Source organism: Ursus arctos, unplaced genomic scaffold (assembly GCF_023065955.2).
Source record: "Ursus arctos isolate Adak ecotype North America unplaced genomic scaffold, UrsArc2.0 scaffold_21, whole genome shotgun sequence".
Taxonomy (NCBI): domain Eukaryota; kingdom Metazoa; phylum Chordata; class Mammalia; order Carnivora; family Ursidae; genus Ursus; species Ursus arctos.
In genome coordinates, this window is record NW_026622886.1 from 38,731,672 (window position 1) to 38,759,150 (window position 27,479).

The 27,479-nt window shown below is 32.7% G+C and overlaps 1 protein-coding gene across 13 annotated transcripts in view; it reads right to left on the minus strand.

Annotated features, from left to right (window-relative positions):
* Positions 1 to 1,299: 1,299 nt before the first annotated feature.
* CNOT2 (CCR4-NOT transcription complex subunit 2) overlaps positions 1,300 to 27,479 on the minus strand; it is a 126,420-nt gene continuing 100,240 nt past the window's right edge. For 9 of the 13 annotated variants that reach the window (XM_026500032.4, XM_048218090.2, XM_026500038.4 and 6 more), the window contains 12 exons: positions 24,966 to 25,113; positions 24,051 to 24,233; positions 21,654 to 21,733; positions 18,667 to 18,792; positions 16,755 to 16,879; positions 15,702 to 15,822; positions 15,454 to 15,610; positions 12,550 to 12,611; positions 12,411 to 12,460; positions 10,377 to 10,477; positions 8,432 to 8,576; positions 1,300 to 2,461 (listed from right to left, as the gene is read on the minus strand). In XM_026500032.4, coding sequence (XP_026355817.1) covers positions 2,375 to 2,461; positions 8,432 to 8,576; positions 10,377 to 10,477; positions 12,411 to 12,460; positions 12,550 to 12,611; positions 15,454 to 15,610; positions 15,702 to 15,822; positions 16,755 to 16,879; positions 18,667 to 18,792; positions 21,654 to 21,733; positions 24,051 to 24,233; positions 24,966 to 25,113 — 1,385 coding nt within the window. In that variant the 3' untranslated portion in view covers positions 1,300 to 2,374. The remainder of the gene's footprint in view (positions 2,462 to 8,431; positions 8,577 to 10,376; positions 10,478 to 12,410; positions 12,461 to 12,549; positions 12,612 to 15,453; positions 15,611 to 15,701; positions 15,823 to 16,754; positions 16,880 to 18,666; positions 18,793 to 21,653; positions 21,734 to 24,050; positions 24,234 to 24,965; positions 25,114 to 27,479) is intronic. The other 4 variants (XM_048218088.2, XM_057316444.1, XM_048218089.2 and 1 more) reach the window with 2 other exon arrangements.

The following is a 27,479-nucleotide window of genomic DNA, read 5'->3' on the forward strand; positions in this document are numbered from 1 at the left end:
TTAAAGATTTCAAATAGACTTTTAAAACTTGGATTTGAAGTCAAGAGCATGGTAATTTCGGATATTAACAAGTTATAAAAATTGGTTTACATGCAAGAGTTTTCTCATTTTGATGATTCAGGGTAAAGAACTTAAAAACTGGAAAAGTGTGCATTTAAAACTTTCTAAATGGCCGTTAAGACAAACAATTAGAGTCAAGACAACAAACCACCTGATATGAGCTATTTTGCTTTTCTGAGTCATTCACAAAAGTACCAATCATGATCATGGTGAGACTTTATACTGTTATGTTTGTACTCATAAAAATAAAGATCCCCTTCCCTTTTCTTTCTTTTTAACGGTTTCTCATGGTTATGTAGGAAAAGTTACACTTTACAAAGTCAATTATTGTAGAAAAACATATTTTTTTTTTTAAAGAAGTCAATTTCTAGGATTTGATTCTGGTTTATGTCAAATATGTGAGAAGGTTTTGTGCACAACAGTTAGAACTACAATTATGTAAGTGCCATCCTTCCTACAGAGGAGATGCTTTGGTTTAAATCTGAAAGGTTAAAAAATCCTGATATTTTTATGTCAGTTTCTCCATATCTCAAAATACATAGAAAAACGTAAATCTTAAGTCATTTCATATTCCTGATACACAAACACAGCAATGTCATAAATGTTTCATTTTCAAACATGATTTGGTAAATGTCAACAACTTTCACTCTTCATAGAAAAATAGGTTAAAAATGAAAATTTAGAAAATCAAAACTCACTGCCTTTTTTACTCTACCTCTAGCGTTTGTAGCTTCAGTCTTCAGACATTTTTAAATACAGTATTTGCCTTTAGATGGAAAAGAATCCATCAACTTGTAAATGTGAAATATCCAGGCCAGCAAACTGAAGGTAAAGTCTACCTGACCCCTGCTTTTGGCTTACCTTAATTTGTGTATTACTTCTTAATGATAAATCTTAAAGGTCTATCAAGAAATGGCTCATAAATTTCTCACAAAACTATTTTGATTGGGTCCCGTGAGTGTTCAGGAAGTTTTATTTCTAATGCAGCCACAATTATTTTTAAAAATTGTTTGTTTTGATGTGGTTAATAACTAAAAATGCACCTGCATTTTTAACCTACAAGTAAAATGATGTACGGTTCCATCAAATTACTTGTCAAAAGCTGAAAAAAAGACTACATTTTAAATTGTTTAGTCACACCATTCAGTTAGATATTTGTAAAACTTGAGGGTTTTGGGAGGTCTACTTTTCATGTTGAAGAAATAATTTCACAATTCCAAATCAAAGTCAACACTGCAGTGAGGAGAGCTTTTCTACTTTATTACAAAGAGAAGAAGCCTTTATGTGGTCAGAAAATACAAGATTGATCTTTTTTTCTCTTCCTATGAAACGCTGCTGTTCAAACAGCCAGAGTGAATTGTCTCAGTTCACTTCTTTAAGTCCCATCACATTCACTTGGGTATGGATGTCCTTGGCTGCTGAAAATCTGGCCCTTTAGTGCACAGGGCGACAAAGTCCCCTGACCAGCAGTTCCAGAATGTCCCATTTTCATATATTGCATCCATGCACACCTCCTAAAAATGAGGTACAGCAGGGCAAACATTTTCCAAAATAGATGTCATATATATAATATATACACATTCGTACATACATACCTTTATTCATGTGATGTCCAAAAATTTAAAAAAAATGTACACATTTATTACAAAATCGTAACAAAGACTGGACAGTGTTTTGCTCATTCTGGAAAGATGAAGCTCAGTAATAACACAACCCTGGAAACCATCCAGAGATTGTGGCAATATCTTTCTTCTAAACAGTCAGATATTCTTGCATTAAGCTTGGCGAAACTGCCTTTCAAAAACAGAAGGGGAAGTAAAATGAAGGAAGCAGACCTTGCTCATCTTTCCAAATGAAATACGAGAAGGATCTTCACATAAAAATGCACAAACATTTGTTATTTTATTACCAATAGTGCTACAATGAACAATGCAAATTTTGTGGTCTAATTTTGTTGAGTCTTTTGTGGGTTTTCTTTTTTACATTTTAGAAACTAAATGGTAAACTTCTGTCAGTGTACTTGCTTGTCTTTACAGACTCAAGTCTGTCTGCTGGCAAAAAAAAAAAAAAAAAAAAAAGAAAATAAATGAAAAAAAATTCAGACCCTGCTCAAACTAGAGAAAAACAAATTACAAATTTAGTTGTTGGGCAGCACATAATTAGTAAGGCAGGACCTCAAATGGTGACCCTTTGCATAAGCCAATTGCCAGATCCTCAAGGAATTAAAACCAGGGTGCCTGAGCCACATCAGTTCTGCAGTTATGTTGAGTATTGTGCTGAGACAGCCATACCCCAAGAAAAGGGAAGTCTTTTTTTAGAAGGCTTGCTGAGCAGGGTTGTAGTTGAAGGTGGATGGCAGGTGAGGCCGTTCTTCTAATTTGTCATATTCCAGATGAAACTCCTATAAAACCAAATTTAAGAATTTAGATGATTTCCTCTCCCTCTGATCTCAGATTTTTGTCAAAATATATTTTACTCGATGAACAAAATACCTACATGTATGAGAATGAACACAGACACAGATGTACCAAGTCTTTTTTTCCCTCTAAAATACAGCTTGAAGAAAAGTAATGTGCTGCAGTTTCTGATAAGTGTAGAAATACAGACTTTCTGTGTAAAAGTCAGAGACTACCCATGAATATCTATTTTATAACCACTGAAACTATGCAATTTTTTGCTCAAAAGTAGAAGTTTGAGCAAGAATTATGGTATTGTCAATAAAAAGCACTGAAAGCTGCAGGATATTTTAAATAAAGCCAACCTCCAATGACGTAAAAAACCAAAAAAATTACTTTTTCCTCAAATAAAAAATTTTTCCAATTTGTAATTATTACACCTACTTTTTTTAAAAAAAGCAAACATATAAAGTTATTCTAACCTTACAACTCACACATCTCCAGACTTTCCACTTCAAACCCAAACACTGAAAAGATAAAACTGCCACTTAAAACTAGACAGTGGTTTTGCTGGAAGCACATCTGAACACACAAACTACGTAGCTCATTTTAAATTAAACTTTCAAAATACATTAACTTCATGACAGTTTTAAAATTTAAGAATAGTGAAGTAATTTCTTCATGATACTTCCCAAGATCAAGAGAGATGCAGAAGATAATTTTGTATGTTAAAAAAAACATACCTTTGCAAATCCAAAAAGAGGTTCTAAAATCACTAATTCTACAATCTGAATTAAATAAAAGCACAAACTAAATTCCATTTAAAACATTATGAAACTTAATTTATACTATGTATTAAAGAAAGCCAACAAGTAGTTAGCACTATGGGTTAACATATCTTACCATACCTATCTTGTTTCAAATTGATTCTAAAAATGGATGTTCCCATTATTAAATTAAAATGAAAACCTAGGTCATAATGGTCAAATTTTGAGATATAAAACCAAGCATTTAAAATTTAAGAATATTACATTAACAACTGAAAACCTAGTATGTGCCAAAACTAGAGACACAGCTAATTTTATTTTAATCTTTCTGATTATATCTTTCTGTAAATATTATCATCTTCATTTTGCACCTGAAGAAATGAGGTTCACAAGTACCTGCCCAAATCAGACAGTAAGTGGCAGATCTAGGATTAGGATTCAAACCTATGTAGCACCAAAGCCCATGACCTTCTAGTGTTAACACGTTATTTTTAATAGTTTTAGCACAAGATCCAAATAAATTTACTTCATTACACCCCTTATGCAGAAATGCTGAAAAAATTCAGTTCACTGACAAATGTTCTTAAAGAAGGGACACTGTAATGACTTTGATCTAAAAAGGTTCACTTTATAGGACAGAGTAACTAAGGCACATAGGTTATTTGCTTATCATTAAAACTAGCAAACTCCAGAATCACCATCGCCCCCCAATGCACTGTGTAGGCACCACTCTTTCTCTCCCTACCCCTAAGTTTTTAAAAAGCAATTTATTGCCTGGAAGAATATCAAAATGAGTGAAGAAAATATCTTCTTGTTATATCACTCTTTAGAAAATTAAAATTGGCAATTTAGTTCCAAAATATGTGTAGTTGGAGGGTAAAAAGTCTATTTGTAACTGTAACAAATCATAGGCCCCACTAAGTTACATAGATTAAATTTTGTTTGGTTATCCTGTCCTTATCATTGTACATTGGTGAACTACACAGTATTACTGGAATTTAAACTAGAGTAACTTCATCAGTGCACATACTTTCCCCCCTTTCATATTAAAAGAAAAAGATCAGTTTAAACCTAGGGAGCATAATAAATATTTTAATATCATTAAAAAAACTCATATATCAGAGATTCAGAAATTAAATAAGTCAAATTTTGTCTTCCTTTTTCTTATATATTTGTTTTGGTCTTTTATGTATTTTTATTCTTCTTAAAATATGTAAGTCTTACAATATATACTGGTATCTCTTTGCTCCCTTTGATTGTTGGTAACATCTCTTGTTGGTATGTACACACACAACACCCATGCACACATGCACTGATAGGGACAAAAACAGGTCTGTTTTGTAATACCACTACTTACTTCCTTTGAATATAATGCCATGCTCCTAACAGGTACGTAATTAATGACGGATGAATTAATAAACCAAGTTTTTTCATTTGCTTTAGGAACAAAACATTACATTTTAATGATTTAAAAGGCTATAGAGTGTTTTAGGTACTTTTTAAAAACAACTTTTAAAGTCTTTTTCTATTAATCAAATTAGGCTACATATTCTCAAAAGGTCACTGTAAGCAGAACTGAATTTACGTGTACTAGATTCAGATAATCAAATGAAATTATTATGAAAGCATTAATGTAATCACTCATCAAATCAGAGAGAGAAGCATACACTGCAGGAGTATTTTCTCAAACTCTCAAAAATGTCAGCTTTCTCTTACCTAAGATAAATCCTCCAATTTTAGGAAGTTGCAAACTACCTTAAATATACTTATTAGAAATAATTTTTTTACTACTTTGAAGAAAAGTACATATTACTGATTAGAGTATAAAGATATACTAATACTAATGTGTACCAGTGAAATTAACAACAAAAAAATCACATTTATGTCAGGATATGTTATTATAAAAAATTCTAAGCATAAGAAATCCTATTCAGTGTTGGATCCACAAGGTGAAGTCAGGCTGAAAGAATTCTTCAACTTTTAAGTCGTTAGTTTGAGAAAGCTATTGATCACAGAGCAGCCTCCATCACCTGAAAATTCTGTGGATGAAATTATTTTAAAAATTCTACTCATTAAGAATATATACAATCTGAATGACCACTATTTGTAAATTAGTGAGATAGTAATTCTAGCTAAATTACAAAGGATAGATCACATAGCCTGCTGACAAGTCAAGATTATTTAAAAGGGGAGAATAAACACAGTGTCAAAATTTTTATGGATCATCGACATACAAAAAATACTTTATTTAATGGGCTGGATCCTAGAACTCAGAGTTATGGAATTTTCAGGGGTAAAAAATACTTCCAATTTAAATCACTGAATTTCTTACTAACAATTCTTCAAATCTCTGAAAATATTAAATAATCTGCAAAACAGAAAGAACCTCATACAAGACATTGTGAGATGGAGACCTGACCAGAGTCTAGATCAGGTCAGTACTTTTCAACGACAATATGACAACATCAAGTTTCTTACAATGAGTTCAAGTTATTTGATAATGCATGTTTACCTGTGAGTAGTAAACCACACCCACTTTACAGGTGGGAACTTTAAGGTTAAGTCAGGACATGACATTTTAAGGGCTTTTCTGCAGTTTGATAAACTGTTAATACATTATAAATGGAACTAAATGTCTTAATTCCTAAACAATTTGAGAAAACACTGAAAACATCTTTAAAACAAATAAAAAACCAGAAGCCATTGTGAAAAGTTTATTCTGCAAATACAACTTAAAAGTTTTAAGTTCATGAATCTGTATTTTAATATAACAAAAGTGAACTATGTATAATACTTAATAGAAACCAATAATTCTGCTTGCTTTTATCATTGTGAAAATAATTTTGATGAAAAGTGTCGGTGCCAGTGGCCAGCAATTACTCAAAAGAGATTTCTTAAAGAAACAGTTTAACGATATTTCTCAAATTTTATTTTCCAACTTCAGAGCTAAAAATTATAAAGGTAAAGGTTAAGACAAAGCTCAACTGTACAGGAGATCAGATAAAGATGGGCAAAATTATATATGCACACTACGTATTTATACACACACACACACACACACACACACACTTTTCTTTACAATGACATGTATCTGACTGGGGAATTGCTTTTTATGGGAAAGTAAAAGGGTCTATTAATGTTTAAGTTGCTTCTGAATATTTAATTTTGTGGAGTGAAAGTAGTACTGGAAACTGACTTTTTTACATAAGAAAATCTGTCATATATATTAAACTAAAACTTAACTAAAAAGATACATCAATCTACTGCAAACAGCCATCCTTCTTGCATACAGAAGTTTGGAATAACTTACAATGACACTGAACAAAAAGCTTCAAATCGAAAGGAGAAAACTTCAGTTATTTTCTAACAGACTCTTTTCCCCCTGCAAAGATACATTTTTCTTTCCTGTACAATCGACTGACTGAGAAGATCTCAAAGTATGGCTCCAGACAAAGACCAGCAAAATCACTGGCATCACTTAGGAAACCATTAGAAATGCAAATCCTCAAGGCCCCATCCATAGACTTATTAAATCAGAAACAATGGCTCAGCAACTTATGTTTTCAGTAACGCTACCAGGTAATTCTGATGCAAGCTAAAGTTTGAGAACCACTGACCTGATCTAACCAACAGTTATAATTTTTCCATCTTTGAAGAAGATTAAGAACACCGATGATAAAAACAGCAACAAACTACAACTACTCCATGTATCAAATACCCAATATATGCTAAGCATTGTACTCAGTGTGTGTACGTGTGTGTGAATGTAAAATCTCATTTAATCCTCATGACAATCTAGAAGCAAATATGATTTTGATTTAAAAGATAAGGAAGCAGGCATGGAAAAGAAACTTGCACATGGTCAAAACATAAACAGCTGAAACAGGAGATAAATTCAAATCTATGATACAAAGGCTATTGCTTTCTCCCACACTATACTTTGTAACAGGTAACATACACAGTGTCTCTTGTACTATTTGTAATGAATGTAACTATTTCCACTTAAAAGGTCAGATCATGGATCTACCTTTTGAAATCAAGATATGCATATTAATTATAATTGTTAAAATAACTCGAATACAGTTTGGTGGTCTATGGACTTCGTCTGAGAAGTAACGACATTTATCACTGACAAACACCCAAAAGTAATAAAAAAAAAAGATTTAACCTCTTTTATGTGTCTTGTCTGGTATTTTTACTTGGGAACATCTTTTCCTATTTCCTTTTTCAAGTTTTATATGAAATCATCTTGTGATGTAAAACATTTTTGTGATAAAGATCTGGTAAGCATTTTACACTGTCTTGTTAAAATGTTTTTTTACTTTCTTATTAATTTAGTAAAGTTGACTCAAAGGATAAAAAAGCCCAAACCAACAAATAAAGAATCATCCAATGGACTAATTGTCAAGAAATATTTTTCTTCTGTTTAAATTTACTGAGAACAAACAAAACTAACTCTTTAGTTTTTAATCCTAAGAATCCTCAAGGGAAAACGTATTCAGGGAAATCTTGGGAGTTATGAAATCAGACGTTGGTTATACTCTCTACTAGGTAGACTAAATGCATACATAAGATACTACATGCAAATGTGAAATATGCTATGGCACTAACGAAAATTTTGCACATGGGACAGTTAAATAGGTGTTTTTGTGAGGAAAAGTTGCAAAACAAAACATGACCACCAACTTTTTCCATAGCCCTCTTCCCTCCAATATTCAGCATACTAGTCATAGGAATAATCATGGTTAATGCTTATAATTTTTGTTATATCACTTGCAAATAAAAACGCAAGCATCTTTCCTGCAACGAGTGCAAGTGTTTTAAAAAGCCTATTATCTGTTTATATACCAGTTTCAGGAAAATCTCCTACTTGCTTAAAGTAATAATATAAGAATACATGAGTGGGATTGCAAGAGGGTGATCTTTATTTTACAATTGAGTAGACACAAAAATATTTCAACTGTTACCAAGGCTTGTGAAAAATTACAAAATTTCTTACCAAGTTCAATCATTTTCCTAACTATGGGTGAAATGAGTTGTTTCTGGATACTCCTGGAGTTTAAATCAAGCCAAGGAGGTGAAGACAAAAAAAACTTATTTAGCAAGTATCTGGCACATTATTGGTACATATAAACAGATAAAAGAGGATACTTCTTTTTAAAATCTAGATTTATACATTTACACATTTGCACATGGAAAAAAATATACCTTAGCTACTTTCCTCCAGTTAAGACAGTCAAAGAAGTAATATGTTCCCCTCTCATATGTATTGGTTTTCATTGTTGGCTCCATGCCTGGTGCCCTGGTAATCCATACTCGTTCTTCTTTGTGGTATCTCCAATCACGGTTAAAACTTCAATTTTTAAGAGAAAAAAACAATTAATTTTTTCCTGTGGCTCACATCAAACATTTTCTACATTTTGTAAAATTTTTCTCAGAAAATAATTATACAGAAAATACATAAATATGGATGCTTCTTTGCCCTGACTTTGTTATTAAATACAATGTGAGTGAAATAAATATAGGAAAAGAATTCCTTAATTTGTCCAGAAAGCACACTCGTTAATTAATATACACATCTTTATTTAACTGAGGAGACTTTTTAATGCAAACATAACGAGATCTTAAAAGCTCTATGAGCAACGTGATAAAAACTTAGGCAGACCAAATAAAGATACATTGTGTTCCAGAAACTCATTCCTTTCTCGTTCTTCTTAATATTCAATAGAAATTGAGATATCTATTAAAACAAAAACCCCAACTATTTGTATTATTTTATAAGGAACAAAATAGTCTTTTTATCTATTTAAATCACATAACTTTGTAACTATGTTGAAAATTCTTAGTGAATGTATTACGTTTATTCTTTATTCAAATCTCACTGATCCTAAATTCTCAAAAGCTAAAAGGATATCCATTAGAATTCATGCAAGAATCAATAAGAATTTAATATCACTTGTAAACTGGGGAAGTAACATCCAAAGGAGGTAAAAGAATCAGTAAACGTCTCTGGTGGAACAAACCTCCATGTAACAAATACCCTCCTAACTAATACAGTGAGATAATTTTTAGACATAAATAAGATATGAGACAGAACTGCCAGTAATGGATAGATGAATGACTAAATGAATTTATTTACTTATGAATAAATTAAAAGAAACAGGTAACAATTTTTTTAAGTTACAAAAAATGAAGGGAAAACATGGGAGAAAACAAATTCTCAATAGAGAAATAAAAAAACCAATTTATTATCAACACAGTGAATTTTACATTTTTAAGTATCTGATCCAAGGCCATTTCTAGAAATGTTATTAGGAATATTATAAAATACTTAAATCTGTAAAAATTAGGTCTCTCAATCATTTAACACTATAATTTTCTTTTTATAAGCTCTCTCCCAACGTGAGGTTTGAACTCATGACCCCAAGATCAAGAGTCACATGCTCTATGGACTGAGCCCATCAGGCACCCCATAACATCATAAATTTTTATTAACAATTTACTCTAGTTAACATGGTTAACAGAATAGTCTACTGGTAACAAAATATATTACCAATTGGATATATGAGAAATGACACAAAATTTTTATTTTTAGAGCATCAGGAAAGAACAGAAATGCTCAGGAAAAAACATCCAATAGACCAACTTCTTAACACTAATTTATTTAAGTTGGCCAACAGGCTTCTGATAATGAATATGGACTTCATCAACACTTCTAAACACACAAGATGTATGCAGTGCCTTGCCCATATAATACTCAACAGATGTTCATTAATGATGAAATTCACTATCATTAACATATGTGGTTCCACAGAAGATATGCCATAGTTATGAACCATATCTTATACTTCACATACTTATAAAAATTAGATTTACCAAATTCCTAAGCCAATTCTGTCTTCTTACAAATTTAGGATTATTTAAATCTGAAATAATTCTTTTATGTATACAGTGACCATTAACCATGGTAATATAAACTTTCAATCTAAATTAACTTTATTTTACTAAATGTAAAAAAAAATTATTTTTTGATGGAAATATTTCCACTTTAAGAACAAAAGACAGAAACCATAGTTATCATTTAAAAGAAAAGCTTTCAGAATAAACAAGATCCACTCTAATACAAAAGTGCTTAAAAATACTTTGAACATACAGCTCTACTGCAGCTAAAAGTTGTAATACGTCTCCTCCATTCATGTAATAGAGATAGAATAGCAGGTCTTCTCCATATCGGCCAAGTTTTATTGCAGCCAGCTGGAAAAGAAAAATCAATTATTCTGAAGTGTAAAATAAGTTTGAAAATCCTAACATATTGCTACCACTGAAGCAAAAATAAAAAGATAAACAGAAACTCTTTTCTTTGTAGCAGATAACCATTATTACATGATTTCGCAGGTAATTATAATTTTAAGAGAGTTTTACCATTTAAATAACTGAAGTCACTTAATTATTTCTGGTACATCCATTTTATGTATTAATAGGATAAGAAGCTATATAAAAACTTCTAACCAAGCCCAAATGCTGTTTTACTCGAGGGCTTATTAATACCCAACATGGTAATAATAGTGGAACCAGTGTTCAGAGATGCAGGACTTATATTCAAGACCTGGTTCCATTATTTACAAATATGACCATGTCCAAGTTATTTAATGTCTCTAAACTTCCATATAAAATGCAGAAATGAGACCTGCAAGGTTACTAAGAATGTAAATGAAATTGATAAAGTATCTGTATATGAATGTACCTTAAAGAGTGCCTCATATAACACAGAAAACTTTTAAGAAATGTTAGCTGAAGCTACATTGGACAGTGATTGACAAATCAGTTGGTTATGTATTTTTAGCAAACCACAGACAGTAAATACAAAAATCATAAAGGGATAGCTCTTTATTTTGTTTAAATGGATGACTAAAAGATGACTGCCTTACGTCCTTCCACAAAGCAGAAACATTAACTGCCAATCAAACCATAAAACATTGAGTTTAACAGTCTCGAAATCTTGTATTAGGATAAACCTTTACTTAAAAGCTCACCAAAATAAAAACACTTTTATCTCTTCACCTAATTCTGTATCTAAATGTTTATTTAACGGTTACACAATCGTGGAATATAATTTTTCTCTCCATTCAAGCAGCAGTTTTAAAGGTGACAAATTCTCCTAAATCAGTATTTCTTAAATTGCCCTATGAAAAAGTTCTGGAACCCTTACGTAATTGGAGCAAAAAAGCCCTATCTATGGTGGAAGTGGAAGAAAAATCACACAGTCCACAAACAGAAAAAATTAGTTCTATTTCATACTTCTTGTCTTCCACTTACTCAATTATTAAAAGACATATTGAAAAATATCTCTTTACTTGCCTGTCCACAAAATCAACATCCATTTGACCATGCAACTTCATGGTACAGACACAGAACACCGTCATTTTAATATATATTTTATATATTTATGAAATATTTTAGATTTATACATAAATATATAATACATATTACACATATTTAGATACGTTATGTGTAACATATAATTTTTAATAAACTATATCCCTTCCTGAAGGCCAAAATCTAGGCACACAATTTCTAACAGAAATGAATACTTAGTCTTTCCCCTAAACAAAGTATTTACCATTTTCTTTTTTAGAGTAAAAAGATTAAAACTGTAATCTGTTAATAGTTACTTTAGACTAGAATTTTAGGTAATTAAAACATTTTAAAAAGCCAAATGTCATAGTTTTTAAATATATACTTATATGTTGTTCCATTGAAAACACTGTATCTGTGACATTTGTAAATATATATGTATATATATATATATACACACAATATATATACACATTTTATTGATAAGGGCATAAAATGAGAATATCAGAAGGAAATTTATCAAATTTTCCAAAAGAGTTTATTCTCATCAACCATGGTTATACCATTATTAATAACTCCAAGAAATATTTTACCAGTCCTACCATTGTTTTGAAAACATATTCTTTAAATATAACCCAGGATCTCATCAAAACATTAAGAAAAACAAAAGTAGAAATAAAACGGTTTTATATAATTGAATGGACACATGAAAGCACACCCCTGAAACCACTTCTAATTATTTCAAAAAACTTTACACCTTCTGAACTGAGAAACAGTGCCTGAAAAATAGATACATTCATGCTGACTGAGGAGAATAATAAACTACACTCACCTTATCCCTAATGTGAATGTTCGTTAAGTACTCAGATGGAACATGGAAGTCTGGATAATAAAATGAAAAAAGCCTTATTAACTGATTCTCAGTTAAAAAATATTTTTTAAAAGGTCTGAACACAAACAGATTCTCCTACCTATGTCTTGAGGTCGACAAGGTGAAGATGCCCAGGGTGATGCAAATTTGGGGTAGAGATTTCTGAATAAGAGGGGGGGAAAAAAAAAACACAAACACTCTGAAGTCCAAAGTAGAAAAAATAGATTTCGATTTTTATTTCAGGAAATCAGGAAAAACAATGACTTCAAAAGTAAAATGAGCATCTTTACTTCTAATTTCTTTTCACGTGTTTACTATGACTTACACAGCAGAAAAATGAAACAAGGTTAACTAGGTTATGTATATGTGTGTGTCTATGTATATATTAAGTTATATATATATATTCACACATATATATGTAACTTCAACTCAGAATGCTTTAAATTCATTAATAGCATGTCCCCAAGTAAAATTACTTTCCCATTTATATGCCCAGAAAAAAACCCAGTAATTATTAAAAGCAAAAGTTCAAATTCACCAAATATTTACTGAATGCCCATTATATGCCTGGCACTGTTCTGGGTGCTTTGGACACATTAGTGAATAAAACAAAGGCAACTGACAACATGAAACTTATTTTCTGAGGATGACAGATCAGAGGGAGGCAGACAAAAATAATGTGCATAATAAATAATATTCCATGTTCATGGAGGGGTAGGGATGGGAGATTAATTGCATTAAATAAAGTAGTCCGGTTAGGTCTCATTTAGAAGATCAAATTTGAACAATGATTTGAAAGACATGAGGGAGTCAGCCATATTAATTATCTGGCAGAAGACTATTCTGGTCAAAGGGAACTGCTAAAGTAACTAAAGTGGGGATGTGACTGACATGTCTGAGGTACAGCAAGGCGGCCAGTGAAGGTGGAACAGAGTGAACAAAGGGAGAAGCTGTTGAGGTGGGGGAAGGAGAACATGCCTGTAGAGATAAATAGGCCTATAAAGATTTTAGGTTTTTTTAAAGATAAATCTTATAAAAATCTTACAAATCTTATTTATAAATCCATAAATACATAAATCTGTCAGAGAGAGAGAGAGAGAAAGGGCATGAACAGGGGGGAACAGCAGGCAGAGGAAGAAAGGAGCAGGCTCCCCGCTGAGCACGGAGCCCGATGCGGGATCCCAGGACCCTGAGATCACAACCCGAGCTGAAGGCAGACGCTTAACCAACTGAGCCAACAAGGCATCCCCAGATTTTAGGTTTTTAATCATAATGAAACCACAAACCCTCACTGAACATCACGCAGGAAATTAAACTTTTCAAAAAGGATGGTCCTGGCTCCTATATAAAGAAATGATTGTGAGGGACACAGAGAGAATCAGGGACACATGGTGATTGGCTAATGGAGTAATCTAGGCATGAGAGGATGCAGAGAGATTCAAACCAAGGTGGCAGCAGCTAAAAGCAGTGAGAAGCATGCAGCAATGAATCTACTATGTCAAACATTGCTGACAGGTCAAGGAGGATAAGTTCCTACAAACCACCACTGAATTTAGTAACACAGAGGTCATTTGATGACCTCGATGAGAGTAGTTTTAGTGAAGTGGTGAGGCAAAATCCTAACTGACCTTACTGAAATGGGTTTAACAGAGAATGGGAGAAGACAAATGGGAGATGCAAAGATGGCTTTTTTTGAAGAGTTTTGCTCTCCAAGAAATAAGAATAAAGAAATAAGGGCAGTAACTCATAGAAGAAGTTAGATAAGGAGAAGGTATTTTATTAACATAAAGGAAGTAATACAATATTTGTATGCTGATGGAAATGACCCAACAAAAGTGCAAAAAATTGTTAGAGCCATGTCCTTGAGTTTTCAAGAGACATCTTAAGTAGAAAGCATGGGTCAACTATAGCAACAGGGTGGAAGACAAGAATAAGGTGGGTACAGATGGTAGTAGATAGACAGATTTGGGGGTAGGACTATGCTGACATTCTCCTCTGATTATTTCCATTTTTCTTAGTAAAGTAGAAATAAAAACGCAAGGTCTTAAGTCTACACCTGAAACCAGTATTACACTGTTTGTTAACTAACTGGAATTTAAATAAAAACTTGGGTACAAAAAAAAAAAGCAAGGTCTTCATCTGAGAGTAAAGGACAAGGAAAAATTAGATGTCTGAAGAGACAAATGTGAAATAGTTGCACAGAAGAACAAAAGAATGAATGGACCAGGCATGCCAGTTATGAGTGGCAGAATTAAGGGCCCACTTTTGAGGTTCCTGGTCATGAACGTGAAATGAGATCAGGCAGTGAAGCTGTATGTTTTTTTTCTAGCCAGGTTCAGTAGCAGAGGTCAAGAATGGAAGTCAGAGTATATAACCAGGGTTGTAGTTTCTGCCATGCAATCACGACAAACAGCAAGAGAGGGGCAAAGCAGTCAAGGGTATACATAAATAAACAATTATGAGTGACCACATAATTTAACTGGATAAGAAGGAAGTGAGTTCTTCTTACGAGAAGAGAAAGATGTTGCAGAACAGTGAAAAGGTAGAAGAACCAATGGATTAAAGATCTCAAGAGTCAAATGATTATAGGAGCCAGAACTAGAGGGAGAAAGATGGAAAACAGGAAGTGTCATGGGAGCACAGATAAAACTATAGAGAACCGAAGTTACTGATAATGGCAAAGTCAAAGGGATGGTTAAATATATAAGTAGCTGAGACACAGCAGAGGGTAAAATTTTTGAAGGTGAGAAACTCAATGCAGCCAAGATTTCAGGATTTTGGAAGGATCATATTATGTGTATTCTGGAAGTGCCAGAGAGGAATGATATTGTCAGGTGACAGTGATCCAGGAGCTAACATGAGAGGGAATGACCAAAAGAGTCAAGACATAACAGCAACAATGAGTGGCTGCAGGTGATACAATCTGATCACTTGAAACTAAAAACTAGAAATCTGCAAGTAGGTATTATATATAAATGTGGAAGAAAAGAAAAAAAAAACTTACTCAGGAGAGTTCAGATTGAGGCCTAATGTTGTTAAGTCACTTCCTAATGCAAGATGTACCATTCCTGGGTCTGTCTCTGCTGCCCTGATAAACGTTAATAGGCCAATCATTCCAAATTGGTCCGTCACCATCCCTTGAGGAATGTTAGTAACCCGACCTGGATAAGAAGAACATAATAATTTTATCTTTAAGGAAAAAGCAAAGAAATGAATTCTATAGTATCTCTGACATATTTTATAGAGTCCCACCATCAGGTAACACCTGGATCCCTTTTTTCTGCTGGTTATTATTTTGTGTTGTTGAACTTTTATCTCCAGGGAATTTGGGTCCATCTGTACTTGAAGTTGTCTTGCCAGATGTATTCAAATTCTAACATGAAAAAAATGAAATGTGACATTAAAACTTGTTAAATGTAAAAAGTTCAAGTTCACATATTAGTTACCTTTCTATTCATTCTTTATTATATTTAAATTAGTAGTAAATTATTACCTGTTTTTTCAAGTTCTACCTGAAATTTTTTGTTTCCACAACTGTCCCATGGTTTATGAATAAATCCTGTATTTTACACATTTGAGTATTTAAAGGACAAAAAAATATATGGAAAATACTCTTATTTATCTCAGATCTTCGGTCACAGAAAAAAAAATCTCAGAACTTTGTTTCAAGTTTCACTTTTCAGTAATTTAATTTAGAAGAGAAAATAACATATAATGTTGCCTATAATATCAGCATAAAAACCTCCAGGATAAGTTAGAATATATAAACTTCTAAAATTCATATTTAATTCTTACCCAATAATCTTCTTTATCAATTATTTTAACAATATATACAAATTCCCATCACACAAAAAAAGCTATTTTCAGTGAAATGTGGAAGAAATAAACACATTTGTTAAGTCAGAAAGAGGAAGCTGAGTTGGCTGAATCAACACAGGAATAAAAATGTGTATAAAGATTCTTCAAGGAGAAAACTTACTCAAGAAAAACACAGCTCCTTAGAAGGCTATAATATCAAACTTCATGGGATCCAGCTGACAGGGACTACAATAAAAGTCTAAATTAACTCTGAGAAGTTCAACAGAAATTTGCAAACCTATATGAAATAGGAAAAAAATAGGCTATCTTCTAAGTTATAAAGGTTTTCCACATTCTTCAGAAGTTAGACTATAACAGATATTCAAGATAAACAATTTTGTAATAGTATTTAGTAAGTCCTTAATATAGTCTATAAAACTGTTAATACAAGAGAAATCTGAAGGGAAAAAACTACATCACTCACATATATAATTCTCAGTTACTTACAGATTTACTGTCATCATTACTTGATGTTGGATCTTTATAGCTGGAACCAGGTAATGCTGGAAAATCTTCGTTGTGTATTGAGAAGTCCTGGGATTGCTCATTTGCTGGTTTTGTTACCATTCCAACTATATAATGAAAATAATCCAGAGAATTGCAATTCATATTTATGGTATTCTTCTACAAATTATAAAAAATTAACTTTCCTCATGATAATGTACCAAAACGTTTTTTTTTTTTTTTTAAATTACACTATGAAAGCACACTTCAAAAAATTAGTATTCAGGATAACAATGAAGAACTAAACTTTTATATACTGATTAATAACTCAATATACAAAATAATACAAGGGAAGTTAAGTGGTAATCCTACAATTCTAAATCTAATGTCATATATAGATGCTTAAAAACATAATTTGATATTGGTAATAGTTATCAAAATTTTTGGTTTAAAGCTTGATTTAAATATTTGACTAGCTATTATAAACACCAGTTAATTGTCAAATACAAATGAACAAAATAAATTTTAAAAGAACATGTCAGTATTCTACTTGAAAGTGACTTACAGAGTGAGCAAATTGCAATCAATTATAAAACAACTCCATATTATTTCAGATTTTCTTGGACTCCATGTAATAGATGTAAAACATGCAAGAACTGGGAAGTAATCCTCCCACTATACTTGGCATTAGTCAGGCCCTTATTGGAGAACAATATCCAGTTTGGGGCTCCACAATTCAAGAACGATATGGAGAAACTAGAGTTGGTCCAAGGAGAGCAACGGGAATGATTAAAGGGATGAAAAAATGGACCTATGAGGAAAGGTTAAAAACATTAGAGTCTGAACTGAGAATCAAGTAGCTAGGTACTCAACTTCCAGGGCAGATCATTTTTTTTTTTGCTATTTTTGGAAGACTAATTTGGAAACTAGAATATTAACAATATATTTTTCCCTTTTTAACATATTATTATTTGAATTCATATTCTGAAAGGCAAAGAAATCCTTCTTGGGTGAAAATAGGAAAAACAGTTATCTTAGAAAAGTTATGAACCGATCCCTCTAAGTTCATTGTTTCTGCTACTATTATCTACCAGATTCTTCCAAAAGGAAACAATTATGTGCAATGGATAGTAAGAATATGGCTGCATTGCTGTTATACGTAATTTTCATGTCTAAATTGTTATTGCACACATTTCATGCCCCCCCTTTTCATTTAGCCAAATCTCTTATTAGAGACAGTTGAGAAAGAGTTTTAATTGTGACCACGAGTCTACATAAACTATCCATGACCCATGAGCCAGTGGTTTTTGACGGAAGGCAATTTTTTCTCCTACCGGACATTTGTCACTGTCTGGAGACACCTATGGTTGTCACAATGATGGGGAGGGGGTACTATCGGCATCAAGTACGTAGAGGCCAGGGATATTGCTAAACATTCTATAATGCACAAAACAGCTCCCTATTTACAAGGAATTATGTGACTCAAATGTCAGTAGTGTGGAGATTAAGAAACTGGCTCAGAAAAAAACCTTCAATGTGTGGTTGGTCATTATTAATCACTAAGAATGTAGGACTGTGTGATTTAAAAAATGTGTGATGAATTAAGAAGAGAAAAGGCAGACCACAAATAATCATTAAGGTGTACTAAGGCAGAAATGCCACAAGAAAATAATCTCTGAATACCAATGAGGATTTCCTTTTGGGGTTTCTGTACAGTTTTCCCATTTAACTTTGCTATCATGGTATTCTGGGAGGAAAATGCACTTTGCATATACCAGCTCTGACAAATTATACTACTCTGATTAGAAAACATACACGTGTGTGTGTACACACACGCACACGCATATAAACGTGTATATGCGTGTGTGTGTGCAATGGAAAGTTTCCATTAGCCATCATTAAAAAGCTTAATTACCATAAGGAGCTCTTCCAGCCAAGGGGTTTATTAATGGAGTTGGGTTACCACTTCCTTCCCTTCTGTTTCGGTCTGCTAATGCTGGAAAATCTGAAAGGTCCAATCCTGTCACATTTTCGCTTCCATCTAAATAATGAGAAAGAACATTAGTTATTGATTCTACAAATACTTTATTTTAAATAAGCTCTATGCCCAATATGGGGCTTGAACTCACGACCCCAGAGATCAAGAGTCACATGCTCTACTGACTGAGACAGCCAGGCACCCAGATTCTACAAACATTTTAAAGAGATTATTAAAGACCAACCATAATATAATTTGAAATGACAGTACCTTCTTCCTAAATAATGCACAGCACTCTACTAGGTACTTGTAGGTGTACAATAAACACATGAACCAATTTCACACAAAAGAATTTCATGAATAATACAGCAAAGCAACATGTAGCCAGCATAATAAAAATCTCAAATCCTAGAGACTTAAGACAGACAATAAGGAATAAGGTGGTACATTATTTCCCCTTGAAGGGTGGCACTCTAAAGTTATAGCTTGTTAGCTAACAAGAGAGACTATTGTGATATAACTGTTCTTTTCATTATATTCAGAAGCGAGGTAGTATCTGGATGCTTGGAGCTTTAGTTATACACAGGTATGGTAATGACAGTGCCTCTTGCAAATGACCATAATCATATCTGAAACACAGACAGTGGAAGCAGAAACTCTAAGGACTTCTGTCCTGTGACCTACTTGTCCCATACACAAATGTGTGTGTACATGTGTGTGTTTGTTTTGTGTTTGGGGAGTATAAATAGGGTGGTATAGACAGGGTATAAGCAGGGTTCCCATGTCTGGCAAGAGTTTGGGAAGCATGGGAATATGATGCAAAGTTTGAAAGTTTATATTATTTATTACATAGTAGGCGCTCAATAAATATATATTAAATGAATAAAATTATCGTTCATTTTAAATGAAAAAAATCAGCTTGCTTCCATTTAAAAATTAAAATTTAACCCAACATTTCTACTTTGTTTTTTTTTTTTTGCCTATTTTATTTTTTAAATAAGATTTTATTTTTTAGTAATCTCTACACCCGACATGGGGCTCAAACTCACAACCCCAAGATCAAGAGTCACATGCTCTGCCAACTGAGCCAGCCAGGCGCCGCTCTACTTTGCCTATTTTATCCCCTTGATTTCTTTTCAACGTTTATTATTCTATTATTCTTATAATCTTATATTCTTAGTTTTTGAAGAATTTAATTTTCTACCTTAGTTTTAGCCTGCATTATAGCTTTTCTTTAATCTTTGTTTTGTCTGATGTTTCAATGTTTTATACCATTCTCAATTTATTTGGCCTTTCAGTTAATTTTAAATTTTTTCCAAATTCCATAATTAGAACAATCTCAGAAACTAATTATCTCAAGATTACTTTGTTGATAGAAAAACAATATACTCTATTAACATTCCAAGTCAGGTTACAATTTAAAATTATGAAAAGTAAAAGATAAAATCGTGCCCACTATTTCTAAACCAATTGTAGTTTATGAACTTTTAATTTTAGAAAGATACTACTACATAAAAAGACGAGAAATTTATACAGTGATTCAAGTTATAATAATCTTTCTTAAATTATTTAATCACAGCTATACAGTTATAAATTAACTATAAACTCTGAATATATATTAACTTTTAACATACACCTTTAGGTCCTATAAAATGCAATTTAAAATGGCCATGTTATCTGAGAATAATTTTAACCTAAAAATTAGTTAATAAACCCCCAAGTTATATTTTTAGGTAAAGACTTGGAAACAATTTCCCTAAAATTAGTTAAAATTTAGTTAAAACTGAATTTTAAAAATAATTTAAAAATATATGGAAGTGTATGAAACCATAATTCAGAATATAAGATGGTATTGTCAGACACATTGTTACTTTATGGTCCATTTAGGGAAAAAATATAACTTGCCAATTAAACTATGATACATAGCCTGATTTCAGAGATAATATGAAAAAAGTGTGCATTTCAGAAACAATGGGAATATGGTACTTCATAGCATTTTAACACCTTGAACACAAAACTGTAATTTTTAAATGCTAAAATTTGGAATTTTGAAGTCTAATTTGATCAATCTATGATGCTAAACATATAATAACACTTAAAAATTAAAAGCTCATAGTCACAAATGACATTTCATTACTAAATCCTGTCTCCTGCTTCCACATATGCTCCATTTCACTGCTCATTCTTTCCCTTCCATTTCCTTTATATATAGTTCTCTCTGAACGATCACATTCATTTTTGCTCCTATGGCCATACAACATCCTTTATTTCTTTTCTCAGGAAAGAGTCTGGAGGCAAGGGTGGAAGAGGGTGAAACCTGAAGCAGAATAGAAACAAAGCCTCTTGTTCTCTTCTCTCTGAAGCAGTTGATAAAAGAAATAAACCAACAGACTGCAGGAATTCAAAATCAGAATTCTATGTAATTTACACTTAAAACTGGATAAAAAATCCAAGAGTTAAATGCCAAAATTAGTATTATTAAAAGTATTAAGAAAAAATTGTTAAGTGCTTCAATATAATTTTAAAGGTTTCTTCAATCTGGGTCTCTAGAGCCAGAATACCATACCACTCAACCTAATTTAGACTATAGTGACAGGACTGAGGCTAGGAAAAGCTCTTGAAGCAAAAGAGATTCTGAGGCATAAATATAGACAAAGTTAAAGTTTAGGCTTTCTCTAGGTGTTAAGGAAATAGCCCTAAAGTTATAACACTATGCTATTACCATGTCAAGTGAAAAAATGTATTTAAATATCTCTCAACTGTTCACTGAATTAAACCGTATTCCTGTCAAATTCTCACTAAATTAAATTCTACCAGTTTAACACAAAAATCCTATAATATTTTAAGACCAGTATGTTGAATTGCTTTATATTTCAAAGATCTACCATATTTTTTATAGGGTACTACCTCCAGAATAAGCTTACCTGTTCCATTAAAAATGTTACTTGATAAGGAGTTATTCATTCCAAATGCCTGATTCCTGTTCATTCCAAATCCAGACATACTGGGTACATAGAAAATAATTTTAGATATACGGTAAGAACACTAACTTTCAGATGAAGAAAAACAAAAGTGTATACTTTTGATCTCCTCATATAAAACAACAGTATGTTTAAAAACAGATGCTGATTTTGTTTTTCTGAGTTTAACCTTTATTTAAAAACTCTCCTGAAGTCCTTCCATGAGTGAGAACCAAAATGTCTTAAACAGATGATTTAAAAAACAAAAAGTAAAGAATTTACACATAAGCCTTGAGGAAAACAGAGATTAATGGTACTATTTTAGGTACTTGGAGAACCAACTTACTGGATACACTGGCAGAAGTAACATCTTAAAAACATGCAGTTTAGGGCGTAACTATTGTTCCTGAATACTTGTTTTCCTCCCACTATTGGTAAAGTGTGCCACTATCACTTGCCATAAAAGATCTTCTTTTATACAGAGTCTTCCCCATCTAGAATCTAAATTTCTCAAGGACAGGGTCTATATCATGGTCATCTCTGCATCCTCTGCCTTTAGTGTTCAGGAGGATAAAACAGGCACTCAATACATGTTTCATTTACCTGAATTAAATGGTGCTTTCCTTTTAAATGAATTTCGTGTTCTAAAAAAAACACGTCATTTTAATCTAAATATTGCTTATCTTTCATCTACTTAAAAGAAAAAGCAAATCTCTCCATAGTACCCTCCATTCTAAATTAACGCACAACTGGTACTTGGTAAACAGTTACAGATGCCTCCCTTTTCTGCACAAGGCTAAACATGAGAACAGAAACAAGTCTGAACTGAAAGCAAAGCCAGAAGTAATTAAGAATGTCAAAAAAAGCTGTTACTGCAAATTTCTACAATGAGTGTATGCATCTTTAACACCAAATAATCTGATAAAAGACAGTGTATCAGTGTTATGAGTAGGGTTAAACTATTTGAAGATGACGGGGTTTTTTTGTTTTTTTTTGCCTAACTTTGTAAAACTAACTACGGCCAAACAATATTTTCACAAAATGTGGAGCTGGTGAAACAACAATATTCTAGAGAAGAGTAGGAAAGCCATTAGAAATACTTGTTTAATTAGCATGTTAGAATTGTTGATATAGGTACCTTTAAACACTGAATAAGTACTAAGGGATGAAAACATTCTATAACAAATACAACTTATCAATAGTAATAAGCAGGGTTACAGAGACCCATGTTTCATTGACAATTTATAAGCAATGTATTTTTAAAAAACAATTAAAATGTGAAAAATATGGAAAGGCAAAAATTTAAATATACATTCAATGAATAATGCTACCAGAAAAGATGTGATAAAGTCCAAGAAGTATATGATTAGGAAGCTATCAAGTAGATAAGAATTTTGATGACCCTTTAGAAACAGTATTTATTTTTAAAATTAAGAGCAGTAAAATTATTAAGAGAAATACTCATAAATCTAAATAAAAGACCTAGAGCTTATGGGATGAAGATCAAACAGGAAATGTGCTAATAACCTATTTTTAATCCAGATTTTGCAAGCAGTAGATAAAAGAAAGTGAATTAAATGGGTAAGATGATAGCAAATAGATCAAGATCCTTTTTCCTCATACAGTTCCCCATTTTAAAAAAAATTGGCGAAATTAAACATGATTTTTTCAAGCTACAAAGCCTTATACTGTAGTCATCACTCTCATACAAATTTTCTGAACAGCTTAAAAATCCTAATAAAATAGACAACTGGTCTTCATATTGCCATTATCACTTGCACAGCAAACATATGCAAAAGGACAGTGCAAGAAGGAATGACAAAGCACAGCAGCTCATCTTCTTGTTTTAAATCCCAGGACGTGACACTACTTTTGAATATTGTAGATGTAGTTTTAAAAAGTCTTTGGTCAGTAAGTCTCCAAAGCACAGAACTGAATTTCAGTTGAAATGGTACTGAACCAAAGCATAAGTGAAGCAAGGCAGTAATAGTCAAACATACCCCTGGTACTGTTCATAAGTCTGGAACTCTTATACAAATAAGTGGCCAGCCTCACTTAACAGACGAAGGACATGTCCACAAAAATCTGCCTTGTGGCAACTTGAGAACAATTCTTTTCTAACAACAACAAAAACCTTTAATGTGCTTTCCAAAATCAAACTGATTTTCAAAAGAACATGTCTTTAAGTTTGGAGAGATTAAAGTTGTAACACATAACAGAGAGAATCTTTGGTCATAAAAATATGATGAAACAAACTTATGAGACAGAAGCCAAGACTCAAGAACAGAATGTTGAATATGAAAAGGCAAATTTGAAAATTCCCAGAAAGACAATTATACACAGTATCAATAAACATCTTACCTGTTCACAGTAAAAGGCTGTCGAGAAGGCTGCTGCTTTGGCATACATATTATGCTTGGCGAGCTTCTGTTGGGGCTACCTAACCCTGAACTGCTCATGCTATTTGTCCTGCTAGGAATTCCAATGCCCTGACCAACCTGGGAGTGGTTCATCATATTCCTAGGATTCATAGGCAAAATACCCCTGAAAAAGAAGTCCATCATACTAAATAAGCTCTCTACAATCACTCATTAAAATTCTCTGTAAATAATCAATTGGCCTAACCCCAGAACCTCAAATATACTTTCAAATTACACTAATTTTCATTAATTTAACTCTTCCATCTGGTCATTCTAGCTCTTTGAAAAGTCAGACAAACCAACAAGAAATTGGGTAAATTATAGCAGAACTAATACAAGGTGATATTTAAGATGAGAAAACTATTGGTGAACTAGGATATAAAATAATATAAATGTATTTCACACATATATTTAAAATAAGTTCATTCCAAAGGTATGGCATTCTATCTTCTTCATACTAATATGCACCATCTATGTAATCAGTCTTGTTTTATTTTACTCACTAGAGCAATGAATGTGTGTTGAGGGAAAAATAATCATACTTATCTGAGGAATGATTTTAAATTGCACATCCTCTTTTGAGGAAGAGCTGGCTTCTGAAAAAGCTCCCCAGGTGATGATTAACCCTTGATACCCACCCAGCTGACAACCAGTATGCTAGATGCATGATAAAAACATCTTACACTATACTTATCAATTTGCAATGAAATGAGCATAGGGTATTAACTTTTTTTCCCTTAGTGAACGGCACTGAACCAGAAAAATGAAATAATTAGTTATCTTATTAAAAAACTAAAATGCTTGCTTACTCTACAAAGATACATTTTGAGAAATATTCTGGTCCATCAATAAATACCTGCTTGGAGATGGAGGCGTGTGAAGTGACATTGTTGGTACCCCTGTTGTTGGCGTGACGTGGCTCGGTAACTGAGTGCCTTGTGATAAGCTGCGATTTAACTGAGGGGTATTGTTGCTCATCCCCCTCATTGGAAGGCCTAGTGCACCTATTAAAAAAATTCAGAAGAAGGAAATTCATTGCCATCGGGAATGAAATTGTTATCCATCTTCTGGAGTTGGCAATTTAAAACATTTTTAAATGACCTAACATGTAATATAATATGCAAATTTTAAATGGATATATTCAATTCACTCCAAATGGACTCTGATTTTAACAAAAATGTTCTAACCTGAAATTTATTATTATGAATGGATATTGCCTTCATATTTCTATCTTCTGTTCATATTTCTATCTTACAATAAACTATGTCTGCCAATGGTTTTAACAAATTAGATGATTTATGTTTCAATGAAAACATTTTGTACAAATATGGCTTTAAGAAATTTGCAATCTTGTGTTTTTATGTTTTAAGTCAAAACTGAGGCACACAGACATTTAACCCCACTTTGCTGAAGTAGCTTTAATTTTTATATGATCCCTTTAAAATGCATTTAAGAAATCTCTACTACTATTTATACATACATTTTTCTCAACATTACAATTTTTACAAACCCAACATAAAATGTCAGCAACTCTTAAAAAACTCAAGCTGATATAACTATAAGAGACAAGAATTTAAAAGACTTTAAAACATTTAAGTTTTCAAAGTACAGTGACCTTCTATTTATCTGGTACTCCTGGGGACAGATGTAAAAGGATGGATGTGTTCCAATAGGTATATTTTAGAGACTACTTAAGTTTCACATTCAGATACAAAACAAAAAAAAATTGGGATAAACATTTCAAAATTGTATGACATATTTCCTTTTATTAATATGAATATAAGATATTAATTTCTTAATGATTCAGAAATATCATGGATATCTAATATTCTAGATGTTTAGATATCCCCCTTACCCCTTTCATCCCTCAGAGTAAGAATGTCCAGCTGTCACCAGTTATCATATCTGCCTATGAATGCCTCCATTTGCAGACCCACACTTTTTGGTGCTTTCTGTTTCTAGTCAGCTGTGAAATGGCTTATCAGTCAACTAAACTTATTCTGAACTGGAAGTTAAATAAAAGTGTTAAGATGAAGAGCTAATGAATACATAGATTACTTCAGTGCTAGGGATTTAAAGTGACTTTTTTCTTCCGTTTTTGGTCTAATTCCAGAAGCAAGAATTTCAAGGACCTGAATATTTTGAAACCATGACCTCCAAAAAAGTGGAGTATATGTATGTTCTGAATGTTTTACTTCAAGTACCTTTGCAACATTTACCTCTGGCATAACAATGTCATACCTAACCTAAGGACAGCACTGGACCACAAAGATTTCCACTGGAATCTACCAGCCACAGTACTCAGCTTACAGCCTAACTTTGCTTCTCGACTGAATGAAGCCCATAAATCCAACTCAATGTAGCTACTATATATTCTGTGTACTATATGTACTCTTTTAAGTCAGGTTCCATAAGGACCAGAGGTTAGTTCTACATTTCTTTCAATGACATGAAGGGAACTAACTGGCCTAGATTATATGTTGGTTTAGTTCACCATATGTATGTCTGGTCCCTACAAGTTTTGTGACCATGAATATACCACTGGCTGCAGATACTTTCTCTAAATTGGGACAAAATAAGGAAAAATGGGATTAAAAATTAGCCATATAAGACTTCTTCAGAAGAAATCAGTCTTTTCCTTCTCTTAAGACACTCTAGTTTTCCTGAAGGCCCTCTAGGCGCTCCCACAGCGAACCACCAAAGTGATACTTTTCATATCACACATTCAGTAAACATTTATTGAGTGCCTACTATGTGCCAAGCACTGTGCTAGCTGCTGGGGATACAGCAGTGAACAAGATAGAAAAGGCTCCTACCCTCAGGGAGTTTACACCCTTCTCCCCAAATAACGCTGTCCTAAAGTCAACTATAGCTGCGAATTAACCACAGGAATGTGCTTCACACAATTACTGACCACCAAGAAATATTATACAATTTTAAAGCCAGAAGGGACCTTAAAGATCACCTAGTCCAATGTTCGCATTTTACAGATGAGGAATCTGAGCCTCAGATGAGTTAACGGACTTCTCCAAGGTGACACAAAGAACCAAGACTAGAATTTAGATCTCTTAACTCCTAGTGTTCTTCATGGCAGCCCTATGGCAGCCCAACATAACACTAAGTGAACACCCCTTGAGAGTGCCTACCAATCTGTAACACCTCTTACCTATTTTATGTTTCTCTTGCTTTTTCTTTTTTAAAATATTTACTTCTCTTCAAATTTTTTCTAAACCTCCATCTCTTGGTCTCTTCCCTCCATTTTCTTTCTCCCTCTCTTACCTATACCTGAAGTTTTCTTTCTTCTAATTTTACTTTCCCTTTCCTTTTCAATCTCTCTTATACTGTTATCATTATAAATAAACATACACTT